This window comes from Homarus americanus, unplaced genomic scaffold (assembly GCF_018991925.1).
Source record: "Homarus americanus isolate GMGI-L3 unplaced genomic scaffold, GMGI_Hamer_2.0 scaffold42818, whole genome shotgun sequence".
Classification (NCBI taxonomy): Eukaryota; Metazoa; Arthropoda; class Malacostraca; order Decapoda; family Nephropidae; genus Homarus; species Homarus americanus.
This window is the reverse complement of record NW_024741585.1, coordinates 417,501-433,564: the sequence shown is the minus strand read 5'-3', so window position 1 is coordinate 433,564 and position 16,064 is coordinate 417,501. Positions and strand designations below refer to the sequence as shown.

Below are 16,064 nucleotides of genomic sequence, written 5' to 3'. Positions count from 1 at the left end.
GACTTGCATGTCAGTGTAAAAGTTGTATTCCTGTCTCCCAACACTACAGCACTGATGCAGCCTAAGGACCAAGGCGTCATCGCCGCATTCAAGGCGTATTATTTACACCGTATCATGGCCCCGCTGCTTAAGGCTACAGACAGAGAAAATAAACCTACGATCAGAGAATATTGGCGGGGCTTCAACATTCTTCATGCAACTGACAACATTGGCAAGGCATGGGAAGAGGTTTCAGAAAGTTGCCTGAATGAAATTATTCAGATTTTATTAAAAAAAAAAAGTGATGGGGGAGGAGTGCAAATTGAAAGTTAAATGATAATTGGTTATTAATAAGAAATATTTAATTAGTGCTAAATACCCAACAGTCAATCAGCTAAACGCTTTCCATACATACAGTAGTTTTCTTCAAACAAGCCACTATAAACCAGACTGACACTGCTGCAGAAACAATACCAATCAAACAATAGCAAGAACTCACAGAGATAAATGCATATTATTCTTATTCAAGGCTTGGGAGCAAGTATTTTTAAAAATTTGCACAAAAACTTTAGAAAATTTTGAACCGTGGCAATAATGCAGTAAAGCAGGCATGGGCAACCCGCGACCTACGGACTGCATGTAGCCCAGACCAGGTGTTTGTGCGGCCCATAGAGTGATTGTGAAATTCTATCTAATGTGGCCCACTGTTAACATTACGTGTTTCACCACCTAAGAGTAAGTAACTAAGAAAATGTAACGGTGAAATTAGTAAATACAGTAAAATCAACAATATAAAAATTTTAACTTGTGTGATTTACGGGCCAAGTTCGGCACTGTCTGTTTGATGGATTAGCTGCTGCGTGGCAGTGGGTCACTTGGGAAATAATTAAGGTTGGGCAAGTCCAAGTGGGGTCATTGGTGGTGGTCACACAGAGTTTAACTAATTAAGTACTTTCAGAAAAACACCTAAATCGCTTCTCGGAAACCAATAGTTGGAGAGTAATTAAATTAAAATCTTCCAAGCGACATTATGGCCACAAATTACCCTGCAATCGAATTGTGGACGATAGATTCGGAATCAGCATGCCAAAAACGGCAAAATATTGTAATAGCCCGTCTCATAAACATAAGCATTGTATAAATGGGTTAATTACATTTGAATTATATACTTTATCACCCCCTGTAACTTTCCACTGGCTATGAGGTGACATGTTCAGAGCACGTGATAAGGTGTGCCCACGGGAAGCCACGTCATATTATGCTGAGTTAAGGCATTAAGTAGCCGGCTCCCTGGCCACCTAAAGCAGGCAGTAGTTTGATATCCTTGACTAGAGGAAGACCTCATTTGAGAGCCATCGTGGATGGTTCCGTCTTCCGTCGAGGGAGGACGACGTACATATTCTGTTCTCCCTCGATGGGTCACTACTCATTAGCATTGTTACTCAACGCCTCACACAGATCGGACGTATAATAAAAGGTCTATTTTAAATAGCCTCCGTCCTTCTCTTAACACTCATACTGTGATAAGTTACGGTGATCCACACATTGGAACCGTATTCTAGATAGTGCCTCAATAAATGGATAACGGACAATTGGGTTTCGCTACTAAAACCCAATATAATATAAATGTTCCGGCCTCATTAACCTAGACAGAATCAGCAGTTAAAGGGCTAGAACAATATTAAGCTATATGACGAATAATTTTTTGACCGAAAATACTTTTTTTTTTAAATTTGAATTTAAAGGGTTTAACTAATTAAGTGGATACTTCCAGAATAACCCAAAATATCAAAACTGCTCCTCGGAAACCCATAGTTGGCGAGTAATTAGCACCGAAATAATATACTGTACAGCATGCCTTTAAAATTCACGAGGGTTTGGGTCTCAAAATGGCCTCAAATAGCCAAATTCGCGAATATCATTTGCTGACCAGGGGATGGTACATTTTTACTCGTGTGCAAAGAAAAGTATATTTCCTTTATTTATTTGCCCTAGGACAATTATTTCTTTTATCTGTGTACACACACACACACACACACACACACAAAGATAAATAATAATGGCAAAATACTCTCACAAATAATCATAAACAAGACAACAAAATGTATCGAAATGTAGAAAAAATGTGAAAGTCTACCCTCAAGGCAAATCCTTGCTTTGTTATTAAGTTAACTCAACTTTAATAACAAAGCACGGAGTTGACTTGAGGGTAGACTCACAATTTTTCTACATTTCGATACATCTAGTTTTCTTGTATCCGATTATATGAGAGAGTATTTTCCCATTATTATTTATTTGCATGTGTTTTGTAAGTGTGTGTAGCACACATATTATACAATACAGTACAGGTAGATTGAAATTACTGTCTCTAGAATGAATGGCTCCCTGTCCCGGCCGCAAAAATGGTGGCAACTTTAAAACTACTCGCAGACATCCAGGGTGTCATCCACGAATAATAGAGGACCGCGAATCAAAAATCCACGAATTGTTAGGGCATGCTATAAGTAAAATCATCCTAGCGTCATTATGACTGCCAATTACCACGCAATCGAATCGTGGACCATAGATTTCGAATCAGCATGCTCAGGAGTACTTATACGAAGATTTTAAACAAAATCTAATTTTTGGTCGAAGCCGCCAAAATATTAAGCCATATGTTTGAATAATTTTTTGTAAGATAAATGCTGTAACTGGAGAAAAAATCAATGTATTCACTCATCTTCTGTTAAATGTCATGAAACATTAAGATATTATTTAAAAAATTATGATGATGGATTTGTTTCATAAATGGGAAAGACTGATTGCAAACTGAATATACTGTATAAGAAGGTAGATGTGACGATAAATTGTTTCACTGTCCGTGCTAATACAATATTAACATTACTTTTGGGTTAGGTACGATATAAATTTTGGTGGGTTGGCCCGCAGAAAAAAACCTAAATCGTAATGCAGCCCATGACTGAGGAAAGGTTGCCCATGCCTGCAGTAAAGTATATAAGAGTTTTAATTTTACTGGTATAAATTATATGCCATAACTTAATTATTACTTACAAGTTTTAATATTCATATGAACAAGATCTGGATGATATAGTTATAACAGTTATTTTGGTGAAAACACTGTTTTTAGATGAACACAAGTTGGTATGAATGAATGATTTTGATAAATATTGATTAGCATTTATTCTTTAAAAGTGTGTAAAAAGAAAAAAACCCACACATTGTGAAAGCCCGTGAAAATCAACCAGCTGCCAAACAACAACAAATGTTTTCACCAGCCAAGCAAAACAAAGAAATGTGCAATTCACCAGATGGTCACCATACCTGCTACTACACGACTCTTTTCCATGACTTGACGAGCAAGAATCTGGTTCAAGGCCAGAAGGTGTTCACGCTCCTTCTTCTCAGCTGCTACCTTGGCTTTGAAGGCTGAGGAGGAAGTGGCAGTGGCTTCAAATTCAGATGACTGTTCCTCCCCTGTTTCACCCTTTGTAACAGTAGTTTGTGTCTCAGAAAGCATCTTGCGAATGGATTCTGCTTTCAGTTCTCTATGTGCACGTTCTTCTTCAGTTGGTTCTTTCTCATCATCCTGAAATAAAGTTTTGTAGTAACCAAAAAGTCTTATCTTGATCTTCCAAAGGTTGTAAACAAAAACATTAAAACAGTAGATTAAGTAAAGGAAAGTTACTTCTCTAAAGGAAGTACTAGAGGAAGATATTATTTCCATAAAATAAAAAGTAACATTATGCAGGCGCAAACCATTTGCTTAAATACTGTACATTATTTTTAATACTAGCACTGAACTATTACTGCAACTCAAAATGAGTTCTTGCAACCTATACTTACACTATTTACAAGGATAATTCAGATCTCACCTCATCTGGCATATATCTCTCTGGAATGTAGATTTTACTTGGAGCACCAAGAACTGAATCAATTGTTGTTTCATTAAACCGAAGATCTCGGGTACTCAGAGTTGATTTGACAACATCAGGATGATTACGTGGCCTCAAGGCACGGACCATGTCACAGTCGTCCCTTGATCTGGCGCCCTATGGAATGTGTAACGCTTTGTAAATAGAAAACAACAAAAGTGAAGTTTGAACGATTTTCTGTGAGAGGGACATAAATTAGATCATCATATACAATGTACAGTAAATGGGTGTGGTATGTGAGGTCAGAAAAGATGTATTGATATGTTCTGGGGTTGAACAGAACTGTCTTAGTAATTAGCATGTATCCCTTTGGTGGTATACAGAGTACAGCACAATATCTACTTTCCTACAACAGTCAAATGAATGAAGTGACATAAAATAAAGAATAAAATAAAAAATTTCGAGTAATTATTGTTGATTAATGGACCTTCAAAATAATAAAGACATTTAGAATATTTAAAAATTCAAATACGCTGTGCCCATAAGTTTTAAATCACCTTTATATACATTTTCTTAAAATAATGGACTATCTTTACTATATAAACACATTAGTTTTCACTTTCTCCCCAAAAAGTCGTTTGACGTAAATAAATACGCCTGACCTAATACAGCAAGATCTCATATTTCGCGCTATTCCATTTCGTGTTTTTGAATTTCGCGAGCACTACCTAATGTAACCAAGTCTTATATTTTGAGTAAAATATTGTGAATTTCGCGAGATCTGGCCAGCTGAACGTTGGCCACCGTCTAAACTCTAGAATGATGTCACAACCGTCATACCAGTTATTCCCGCGCCATCCTACCGCCCAGGCTGCTATTGTGTGCGTTTTTTGTTACTGCTTCCACCTGTCGAGTCAAGATAATGGCCTCTTACTTTCACTGGGGGTCCTACTGGTGCTGGTGGGACAGACCCACCTAGGCGGCCAAAATAAGGAAAAGGAGAAGCGGGACTATCGTAAGGGAGTTAAGTTCCCAAGTACTCGATGCAGGATAAGCAGCGTGTGATTAAGTTACTTGAGGAAGGCCTAAAAACTAGTGAGATAAGAAAGATTACTGGTTTTCCGTAAAGCACAATCAGGTCAATAAAGGCAAAGGGAGATGAGACAAAGAAGTCTTAAGGAGTGGCAAAGAAATTCTTTGGTGGAAATGTTGGAGCATCAAATAGAGTTGTGTATGAATCCTCTGAGAAAAGCAGACTGATAGCTATGACATAATTTTCTGCACAAGTGGCTTGCCTGCATTGTGACAGAAAATGCAAGTGTTGATGGATCACAAATTCAAGACCAAGCCCTGATCTTTTATGCTGCAATACCTGTATGTCGCAAGAAAAACATAAATAATCCCCCTCAATTTGGTGCTTCTGTTGGCTGGCTGGCAAACTTTAAGAGATGTTGTGGTGTGAAATATGCACGGTCCTGTGGAGAAGTTTCGTCTGCAGAGTAGGTGGCCGCATGTTCATTTCCAGAGATAGCAAAGCAGCTTGTAGAAGAAGGTAGATACTTGTTGGATCAAATTTATAATTGTGATGAAACGGGTTTCTACTGGAAACAATTTCCCCGTGCCCGGTATCTGGTTGGCAGACATCCTAATGTTCAGGTGGTGTTCCTGCCCCCCAATACAACCTCCATACTACATTACTACAACCACTTGATCAAGAAATAATTGCCAATGTTAAGTTGCTTTACTATAAGGCGATTCACGACAGAATGAGGAAAGCCACAGACTCTCAAGATGAAGTGAACGAAATCAACAACTCTAATAACAGCGATGTGGAAGACGACCCTGCTTCAGTTGGCACCTTGCTGCAAGACCCTGCTAGCAACCCCCGTAGTGACATCACTCAACACAATGTGCTGTTAAGCAATTCTGGAAGCAATTTCATATCCGACATGCTGTGGACCACATGGTAGCCGCATGGAACAAAATCACATTGGCAACCATTAACCATGCTTGGAAACCCCCTCTTCCCATACCTGAGTAATGCAAGGTTAGCTGTGCAGCGTCAGGCTGATTTATTAGAAGCTGCGGTAGAAAGTGCAAGGAGTGTCCCAGCACCTGGTTTCCATGAGGTGGATGCAGGACAGATCAACAAGATGCTTAAGGAGAATGATGAAGAAATGCTGGATGATGTGGCTGATGAGTCATCCGATGAGGCAGGTGAAGGCGACGCTAGAGAGGAACCGGAACGCAAGATCACAACCAGCAAGGTGTCTCTGATACTCAGCACTTGTTCGAACCTCCAAGGACTGGTTGAAGAGTTGTCCAAGAATGAGAATGAGCAAAGTGGAGGCCATCACCAACACATTTATGCCAAGTTACCATCGAAAGATAAACGAATGCCAGCAGTCACTAATCACAAGGTACCTCACACAACGCCGACATGTTAGTGATACACTCCAGAACATCGATATTGGAGAAGAGGTGGAGGAGGAAACACAGGATTTGCCAGATATTACCACCGAGGACTTCCTAGGATTTGAATCAGGAGAGCCCATCCCCAGCCTCGGATATCCAACATCACCCAAGCTCATCAAGTTTGGGCTAACTGGTAAGTGCTACTGTATTTTTTAAGTGTTTATGCATTGTTTAATAATGATTTATCTTTATCTGCGGAATTTGTATCATTTGGAGGTTATAAACGGGAAAATCAGAGGTTGATGTAGAGTGACCAGTCTCTAGTTATTTTTTAATTTAGCGCAATTTTCCAGTCTATATTACTCGTGAAATACAAGATCTTACTGTACAGTACCCTGAATTTCAGAACCTAGGGTCCTACCATGGATTTTGTTAAATTTTCACACAAAGGTACTACTTTACATGCTGATTAAGGATCTGCATTCACAATTTATTATTTTGAATAATTAGTGTTAATTAATGACCTTTGAAGTCAGTAAAGATATTTAGAATATTTAAAAAGTCACTTATGCTGTGCCTGTGTTTTAAAATACCTTTATATATATATTTTCCTAAAAATATAGACTCTCTTTACTATATAAACACGTTATTTTTCACATTCCCCCAAAAATTATCATTTGACGTCAAAAATACGCCTGACCTAATACCTTGCGTTTCGACACTTGGGGTCATACCAATTAGGTGACAAGATAAAACTTGAGAGAAGGCTAACCTCAGCTATGCTAATAAGGAAATAACTTCTGAAACACAAGAAAAAAATTCTTGGTACCTGTAATTTATCTACCGCTGTGATATGTATTGAGAAGAACTGTTCCAATGATTCGGGGTGGATCCAGGAATATCAAAAGGGAAGAGGTCCAATTAGTTGTGGGGTGGGGGAACATGGTGAGTGCAGTGAGCCCAATATTCAGGGGCGATTCTACGGGGGGACCAGGGGGGGCCATGGCCTCCCCAGATTTTGGGCTGGCCCCTGGGTAGGCCCCCCCCACTTTTTATTCTCAAAATTGTACCGTGTGAACTGAAACCGCACAATTGCCATTTGCCAATGGGTATAATGTAACAGGTGCATGCGGTGCCCATGTCTGAAAACGTAAACGTCGTCTCCATAATCTCCATTATGTGTGAAGCGTGAGATCATTCATTTTTTCGCTGATGTATGTACATACTTGTAAAGACACTGCTATATTTTTCAGTGTTTGTTATGTGGTACATCTGCCCTTTATGTGACTATGTGAGCAATAATACAGTTTTAGAGATATGTTCAAGTGTGTCAATACTCCAATGAATCATGATTAGTGGAATAAGAGCGTTGCCATTATACCGCCATATGCTGATTATTTTAGGCTGGCGTCATTTGTCAATCAGATTGGTGTAATAATGCCAAAACTGCATCTTGCAAGTTGAACACAGGTTTGGTTTTGCCCCCCCAACATTTACCTTGGCCCCAAAGTGGCCCCCCACTTTCCGAAGGCTAGAAACGCCACTGCCAATATCACAGGCCAATTTGAAGCCATATCCACTTGATATTATGAAATATTCTACAGGTTAATAGTAATTAATTTCACTTTACAAAAACGCCTGAGTACAATACTGCATTAAAAAAAGTACAGTATTGAAGTTTGGACCCCCCCCCCCCTTGGATCTGCCCCTGAATGATATATGATTCATTAACTAGCTAATTGGTAGGTACTGTACTAGGATAATCCTAGTTCAATACAGAGCATTGCAAGGAAGAGAAGTTGGAGGTGCCCTATTAGTCTGGGTGAATGGAAGAGCACAGACACTTCCTGGTTTACGGAAAGGTTCAGTAAATTGAAAATGACCCATCCATAATGTAAATATGCACTGTACCCTGTACTATATTGAACATGGAACACATAAATAAGTCTCACAAGGGGATTTTATGCATAATCCTCCACAAATAGTGCTATTATGCCGTACTAGTTACTTTCCATAATAACAGAACCTCTTGCACAACCCAAATTTTTTTATAATGGGACGTGTGGGAGGAATTACGCATTCTCGAATTTCCGTAAACCAAGTTTTTTGTATCCCGGGGAGTGTCTGATAACTGTACTGTTTGATACTGTTCACTACATGCTGACACAAAAGACTGTCTGTTTAAACCCTTCAGTGTTGATGTGTAACTATAAGTTTCTAAAATACAGATAAGATGAACACGAGATTAGTAGAAATCAATGACTTATATGGTATTAAACAAGTTAAGATGAACTAAGACTGTAGTGAAGATTAGGAAGATGTCAGAAATAGAGGGGAAAATATCATCTGTATTAAAGATGGTGAATGTCTAGGAAAATGGAAGTGGGAAGCGTTTGGTGCAAGAGAGACATGAAGCCACACACAATGGTGGAAAACTGAGTAAGAATAGAAAAGTAAGAGTAAATAAAAGTATAAAAGATAAATAAAAAAGTGAACTAGGAAAAGAAGATATAATGTTTACAAGAAGAGTTAAAGTCATGATTTACTTTCCTCAAATGAGTTCAGAATGGATGGGTAAATTCATCTCTTTCAAATTATTTTCTTACTGTATACTAAAGAAATGTTTTTCATGTGGACTACTACAAATGTTCTCGCCCAATTACTGTAGTTAAAACTATATTTATGTTAACAGATAGACAAAAAGGACATGATACTTGTAACTTAAGGTATTTATTATATGTACAATGAAGTTCACTAAGGTTTTTATGGAAGTGCAACAGTGAGTTCTTGGTGGCATCACACTTTCATAAAACTAGAACACATGCAAGAAATGACAACTAAAATTTTAACTGACAGGTATATATAAACTCTGATTACTACGATTCAATTATATGCATGTTTTGTTCTCAGGTACATTAAATTACATAATTACATCACTTTTCATCTGGATGAACTTAATTTTGGTATACAGTACTGTGTACATACTTAAAAAAAACAAAAAACAAAAAAACAATATAAATAAATATATATATATATATATATATATATATATATATATATATATATATATATATATATATATATATATATATATATATATATATATATATATATATATATATATATATATATATATATATATATATATATATATATATATATATATATATATATATATATATATATATATATATATAGTATATTTATTTATAAACTGCAGTAGTTCAGCAATTAAGTATTTCCAGCTGTGATGTACTCCCCACACTAGTATAATGTACCATAAAATCAGTCATGGCTAGTTATATACTCTACCTCCTCTGCACCTGCATCTCTTGCTTCTAATGTTATTGGTCGGCTACTGGAGATAGTAAAATGACGTCTCTTCTCTTTTGGTACTGTACGGCGATGTTTCTCTGCCTCAGAGGCCATTTCCTTGATAATTTCCTGTGCTGCAGCACTTTTGAACACTGGGGAGGGAGGATCCGACTTGGAAGGGGAAGCAGGGGGAGTTTGCTCAGTTTCCCGAGCGAAACCAAAAAGCTGTTCATGTGCACTCAATGGCCGGTCTTTGAGGTTCTCAGTCTACAGGATCAGAATAAAACAAAAGCCATGCATTACTCATACTTCCTACAAAATTATCATACTAAAGACTGAAGAACATGGGAAATTACAGGGGGCTCAGCACAAAGAAAATGAAAGGTAAATAAATATACAATATAGAGACACAATGGAGGGAAATAATGAAAGTATACAATGAACAGGAATACAACAAGTACTAAAAGTTTAACAATTTTGGATAATAACACACATGCATGTTTTTCTTGGTCGTCAGTTTAGAAGAACAGAAATGTACATAGAGTATGATTAGGTCACAAACCTGATGGTATATTGTACTTGCAACCCAATGTCATCTTGAATACTTGAATTTTTGCAACCTAACCTACCTTAGATTTCCATCCTGCTGATTTCTTTAGAGCCAAATTGCTCGGGCGAGTCATTGTTCCAGCATTTCCAACACTAGTTCGCATCATAGCTGCCATCATACTGACTCTCTCCCCTGGACCATTACGGCCATAGTTACGAGGTAATGAAGCAGACCTAAAAGAAAAACTTAGTTGATAAGAAATATTATTCCAGTAAAAAACACATTAATTCAATATAAAAAGCTTAAAGGAGAGGATAAAAAACTTCCTAACGTGGTTAAATGCATGAATACCGTAAATGTACCAGGGTTGGTAAAAACCATTGTTTAAAAAAAAAAGGCTCACAGCCAAATCATAAACAGAAGCAGTCACCAGTTATACTGGACAGTGGTAACTTGGCTCCCTTATAATCAGGAGATGAGATGTGTGCAACCCTGCAAGAAAGCTTATTATCACCACTTTCACCAGCGTATAATAGGTCACATCTATGTCTGTATTGAACAATCACAGGGACATAACACACCCCTGTCTAACATTCAGATTTATTTCAAATGTTTCACTTTCTTTCCCATTTACTCTTACTGTTGCTCTGCTGTTCTCAAGGAATGCTTTTACTGCATTGAATAACCTTCCTCCCACCCCATACTTGTAATTCCTCCCACAATGCTTTTTTGTTCACCCTATCATACACCCTTTTTAATTCTACTATAAATCATTAAAACTATCAGAAAGTAATAAAAAACAAAAAATTATTAAAACAAAGAAATTTGGGGGTTAAACCATTGGTTTAAATTGGCCAACCCTGGAATGTACAGTTTTGGAACTCACTTCGACTGAATATTTATATGAAATCTGATATCTATTTTAACAGTTCATTAATGAAAATACTCAATTTAACTCATCCTGGACATAACTGGCTTAGTTTGTTGCCCGCATTATTATCATCCAACACCCCCAATATGCTTGGTGTGCACAGGATACACAGGAATGTGCTTAATTTTCCTCACAATTTGTGTCTGAAGTATGATATTGCAAAAGGTAACACTTAAATTATCAAATGTGGTGTTCCCATGATTTGGCTCTTGGTAGAAACAAAGCTCTCCAAGTAGTAGTGTGAAAATCATAATTGCATGTACTGTGTAAGTATTGCTTTATTTATAAACATACACTCATACTTTTTTCTTCTTAACTACAAGATTGTTAATATATAAACTGTATATATATTCACTGCAGAGTACATTTTGCTCAAGGAAACACTTAGTTGAAGCCCCCGAGTGTCCTGATTACTGAGGTTACAAACTTTACACAATACAGGTATGTACTGACACACATGCACACATTAAACAAACAAGCAGAATGCACCAAAAAATTACCTTGATGCAAACGAAGGAATTGGAGGTTCATTTTCAGTATCAGACATTCCATCACTTTCAATGTCATCCTCCAGTAAATGGGTTAAGCTGGAGTCTCCAATGGTAACACGCTTCCCGCCTGTACTGCGATCTTTCCTTCGTTCGGTGGACTCTCTCTTAACTATTCGTACAGTCTTGATCTCTAAAGGCTTCTCTTTTGGAAGAATACCTGCAAAAGTCTTAACGTTACACCATTTCATAAAAGAAGTATCCAACAAACTTTCATAAATTCTACCATTTTCTTGGGGTTTATTATTATTATACTATGATGAAAGACTTAAATGAAACAAAATTAAATATCAATGAAAAAACTGAATACCACAGTACTGGTAGTTTATGAGGGATAAAAAATTCACATGTTAACCCGTACAGCGTCAACGGCGTAACAGTTACGCCGATATACTTTTGAGATAAAAGAATAAGCATTGTAAAATCTATACTTATAATGCAAAAGTGAAACCAAATAAAAAATAAATAATTATAAAATCATACCCAAAAAATACGTACAGTATTGATGAAAATTATTATGAAAATGAGTGTAAATAATACGAAAAAGTAATTTTTTCGAAAAACCAGTTTTTGTGATATAGCTCGAATGCGACGATCAGCAATGCTACCTAGGTATGTTAATTCCTAGCCAATTCGCCAGGCCAACATACAGGCAATTAAAACATCTAATAATTACTTAATAAGTAATACTGTATTAGGAGGACACGTCACTACCTGGCATTTAATTGCTATTTTGAAAGTCCCTCCCTCAATCAGCCTCCGTGCGCACTGCGAAGTTCATCTCTTATATTGATGTTCCGAAATCGAGATAGATGATAAATAAAGAAAACACAGCTACAGAGAGTGAAAACTTACGGTAATTAGCATAATTTCACCTCACTCGATGAAAAACGTCAACACCTGTAAAACTCTACGCCACGACACGTTCACCTATGGGCGTAACTACACCTTCCATGGTCTGGTGAGTTTCTAAATTAATGCTTTTCCTTCATTATATGATATTATAAGTCTATTTCAGCCAAAATCCAAAGTAAAAAAATTGCCGACGCCAGCCGAACATAATTATATTAACTTAGGTGACGCCGTACGGGTTAAATATAGTTAAATAAGGCAGAATATTTTAAATAACTTTCATTAATAGTCAGGTGTAATGGTATTATATCTAGGCAAAATAATACCTCCCCAAAAAATAAAGTTATTTGGGAGGGGTACAGGTGGCCTCCGAGAGTAAGGTACCTCAAAAGCCTTTTTCATTTCCAGAAACTGCAGTTTTCTAATATCAACAGATACATATGAAGTAAAACACTGAAGAATCCCACTCTTCTTTTCCATGATGAACCGGGCTAAGTGAAATTTTCATTAAGTAATAAGCACAGTATCAATGTTCTCAGGCTGAGACTAGATTTTCAACTTTTTCTGAACTCTTACATTAAATGAATAGAGTAATTAATTTGATCACTATTTTCCTGACTCTTGTCCTCCAAGCACCTTCTTGTGTTCCTCAGTATTTCTCTGTATGTCTAACAATCATGAAAAAATAACCTTAGCTATTATAAAACAATGTGATAGAACTGAAATATTGTATTCTAAAATAAAAATTCCACCTAAGCACGAAACTATAATTACAATAACTCAAAATTCTATCTGGGTTTAGCTTATAAATAATGAACACATTTTTTTGGAGAATGAAGTAGTATAAGTGTTAAACTACCATCATAAATTTTTTAAAGTCCAAACACTTACAAAACTGTATTATTACTGAGCCAAGATCACTACTAATGATGACTTCAACCATTAACCTGGTTCAATATATCAAGACATTGGAGCCCTTACCTTGCATATTCCTGTAGTTTGTCACACAAAATACAGTATCATGTACAAACTTTAATAAACAAAACAAAAGTTCACACTAAAAAAATTGCAATCCAGCACGTACTGTATGTCACTGAGTAACAGAAAAAACAAACTCCCCACCCCCAACAATCCCACAAGCCTTTTCCTACTATACTGCTGCTGAGTGGCCATAATCAAGAGTAAGCACAGACTCACTCTTTGCTTGCTGTCATCATTCACTTTAAATGCAGTAAAATCCCCATCCACCACTTGGTGCCATGCTCTTTTGCCATTCTCATACAATATTACTTTTTACATGACCATCCTTCTAACTTCTGGTGCATCCTTCAAATCATCCATCCTTCTTGGTATTAGCTTCTCCCAATATCCACACTGTCAACCTCTACACGATGTTCAAAAAATATTAGAGCAAATGGACTGTACATTCAAGAGTAACTTACCATAATATCTCTTCATTCTGTCATCTGCATCATTGATATCCAGATGACCTGCAGACTGTTGTTGCTCTTCTCCGTCAGGTTTATTATCTGCAGCATCGCGGTCCAGGCCAGTAATGGCACTCATACTTAGATCTCCATTCAGTAAATGCTGCAAGTTTATATTATTTAAGTTAAGACATAAAGATAACTAAGAAAAAACATGGGAGTATAGTGTGAAGGAAATGGCTAGTTTACCCTAGTATCCCTTACTCTCCGAGTCATGTGTAAACACCTTCCCATTAACCTCAGTAACCTCTTTCTGGCCACCTTCAACCTAATGGAAATTTTCCATTAGGGGCACTAATAACAAGCTTATACACCACATGCTGGCCAGCTTTGCCACATACAGTATGTGATAAAAGGACGGTTGTTATATAGGACAGTCTCACAGAGAGACAGTAGACTCAGTTGATCAGTTGAAACTAGAGAAGCCTGGAAGCCTGAAATGAGGATGAGATCTCTCTCACCACCTGGAAGTTACACCAACTGATGTTGAGATACTTGCAGTCTGGTGAATTCACCCTTAGAGTTTTCTTAGTGGTCTGACCAGGAGGTAAGCCTATCACAGTTATAATGAACCTTTTCACCATAACTAGCCATCTCCTGAGATAAGTGTGCATAATCAACGTGTCACTTATTAATAAATACAGAAAATGTAATATGCTATTTACTTTAGTTCTTACCTATATTTTAACATGACACCACCCACCCACTTCACTCCTGTTGGGGTAGTAGCTACAACTTTCCACCACAATTTCATCTGCTACCCACACCAGAGAGATTGGTTGTATTTATTCTTTACCATTTCATATTTGTTTAAGTGTTTTATTCATCTGTATTTCAAATAGTATAGATTTAAATATTGTGCTTAAAATACTGTAGAAGTTTTACACATCCTGTTAGTTATTTTTATAGGCCTATTATTTTAAAACATTTTTTTTCTTAATTAGGAAATTCCTTCATCATGAGGGTCCTCCTTAACACCTACACTATCGGGATGCCACTTTTATAATTTGTTTGGCCCACACCCGGTGATTGTATTAAACACAGAGACCCCTGCACAGAAGGGATTAAGAGTCACATCTGTCACTTTCAAAGGGTTAAATCATAAAACAAAGTAAGGAAATACTGCTACAGTGTACTTGATGAGTACAGCATATCACGCAACAAATTGTACAACGTAAAACAAAATGACAAAATAAAAAACAAATTTATCAAGTAAAAGACTACAGTATCAGGATATTAGACAACTATGTATAAATTCAATTACTGATTAACATTGAAAGCATCACATGTTAACTTTAGCTTCTTTATTTCTTATATACTAATACTGAAATATAATAAATTATCTGAATAATTTATGTAAAATAGTCTTTAGTAATTAATCAAAGAGTAATTTCTAAAGAATGTTAAAGAAAATTAAAATATATCTTGACAAATTATAGGTAGCTAACCTGCTTGACTTACCTGTCTTCGATTTGATTCTCCTAAAGATGACTCAGAATGAAGATACCTAAGATCAGTCTGATAGTGCTCTACAAGTGATGTCTGGCCATCGAGATGATGACCGTAGGAGCGCATGTGTTCAGGAGGTGGTGGAGGGGGTGGGTAATCAGAATCAATGAAGTCAGGACTCTCAGGGTAATCATTAGGACTAACCTGTAACAAAATATTAATAATATTTTACAGATGCAGAGAGAGGTACAGACAGCATTTTAAAGTTTGGTCAATACAGTAATTGAATAGTTGAAAGTCAATTAAAATTAAATTGTATGTGAAGATTGAAATTTCTTTACCATAACAAAATCAATAAGACTGTCTCCTTGCTTCCTAACATAGAACCACTACATGCATGAAAAAATCACCATTCTCCAAAATATCTAGAACTAAAAACGAAGTACTGCACCACATATTTTTTGGCCTGAAATGAACAAAATATGATTTCACCAAGTACTGTGGAGCTATATAAGTGACATTTGGCTTTTTAATGTGGAAGGAAATGTGTAATTCTCATAGATTTATCTCGTGTAGGGTTGTAGAAAACTTTTGACCTATAACTATACTGAAACAACTTGACTGTGGGTCTTGATATACAGTCCTGTAAGTTACTGAGAGGATCCA

The 16,064-nt window shown here is 36.7% G+C and overlaps 1 protein-coding gene across 9 annotated transcripts in view; it reads right to left on the bottom strand.

Moving 5' to 3' along the window:
* The window catches only part of LOC121875982, a 184,235-nt gene that overhangs the window by 12,140 nt on the left and 156,031 nt on the right, over positions 1 to 16,064 (bottom strand). For 8 of the 9 annotated variants that reach the window (XR_006090700.1, XM_042380818.1, XM_042380821.1 and 5 more), the window contains 7 exons: positions 15,411 to 15,602; positions 13,905 to 14,052; positions 11,563 to 11,770; positions 10,211 to 10,364; positions 9,579 to 9,848; positions 3,852 to 4,028; positions 3,301 to 3,565 (listed from right to left, as the gene is read on the bottom strand). Coding sequence is in view for 8 of the 9 variants with exons in the window: in XM_042380818.1 (XP_042236752.1) it covers positions 3,301 to 3,565; positions 3,852 to 4,028; positions 9,579 to 9,848; positions 10,211 to 10,364; positions 11,563 to 11,770; positions 13,905 to 14,052; positions 15,411 to 15,602 (1,414 nt within the window). In the remaining variant the exon portion in view is untranslated. The remainder of the gene's footprint in view (positions 1 to 3,300; positions 3,566 to 3,851; positions 4,029 to 9,578; positions 9,849 to 10,210; positions 10,365 to 11,562; positions 11,771 to 13,904; positions 14,053 to 15,410; positions 15,603 to 16,064) is intronic. The other variant, XM_042380825.1, reaches the window with a different exon arrangement.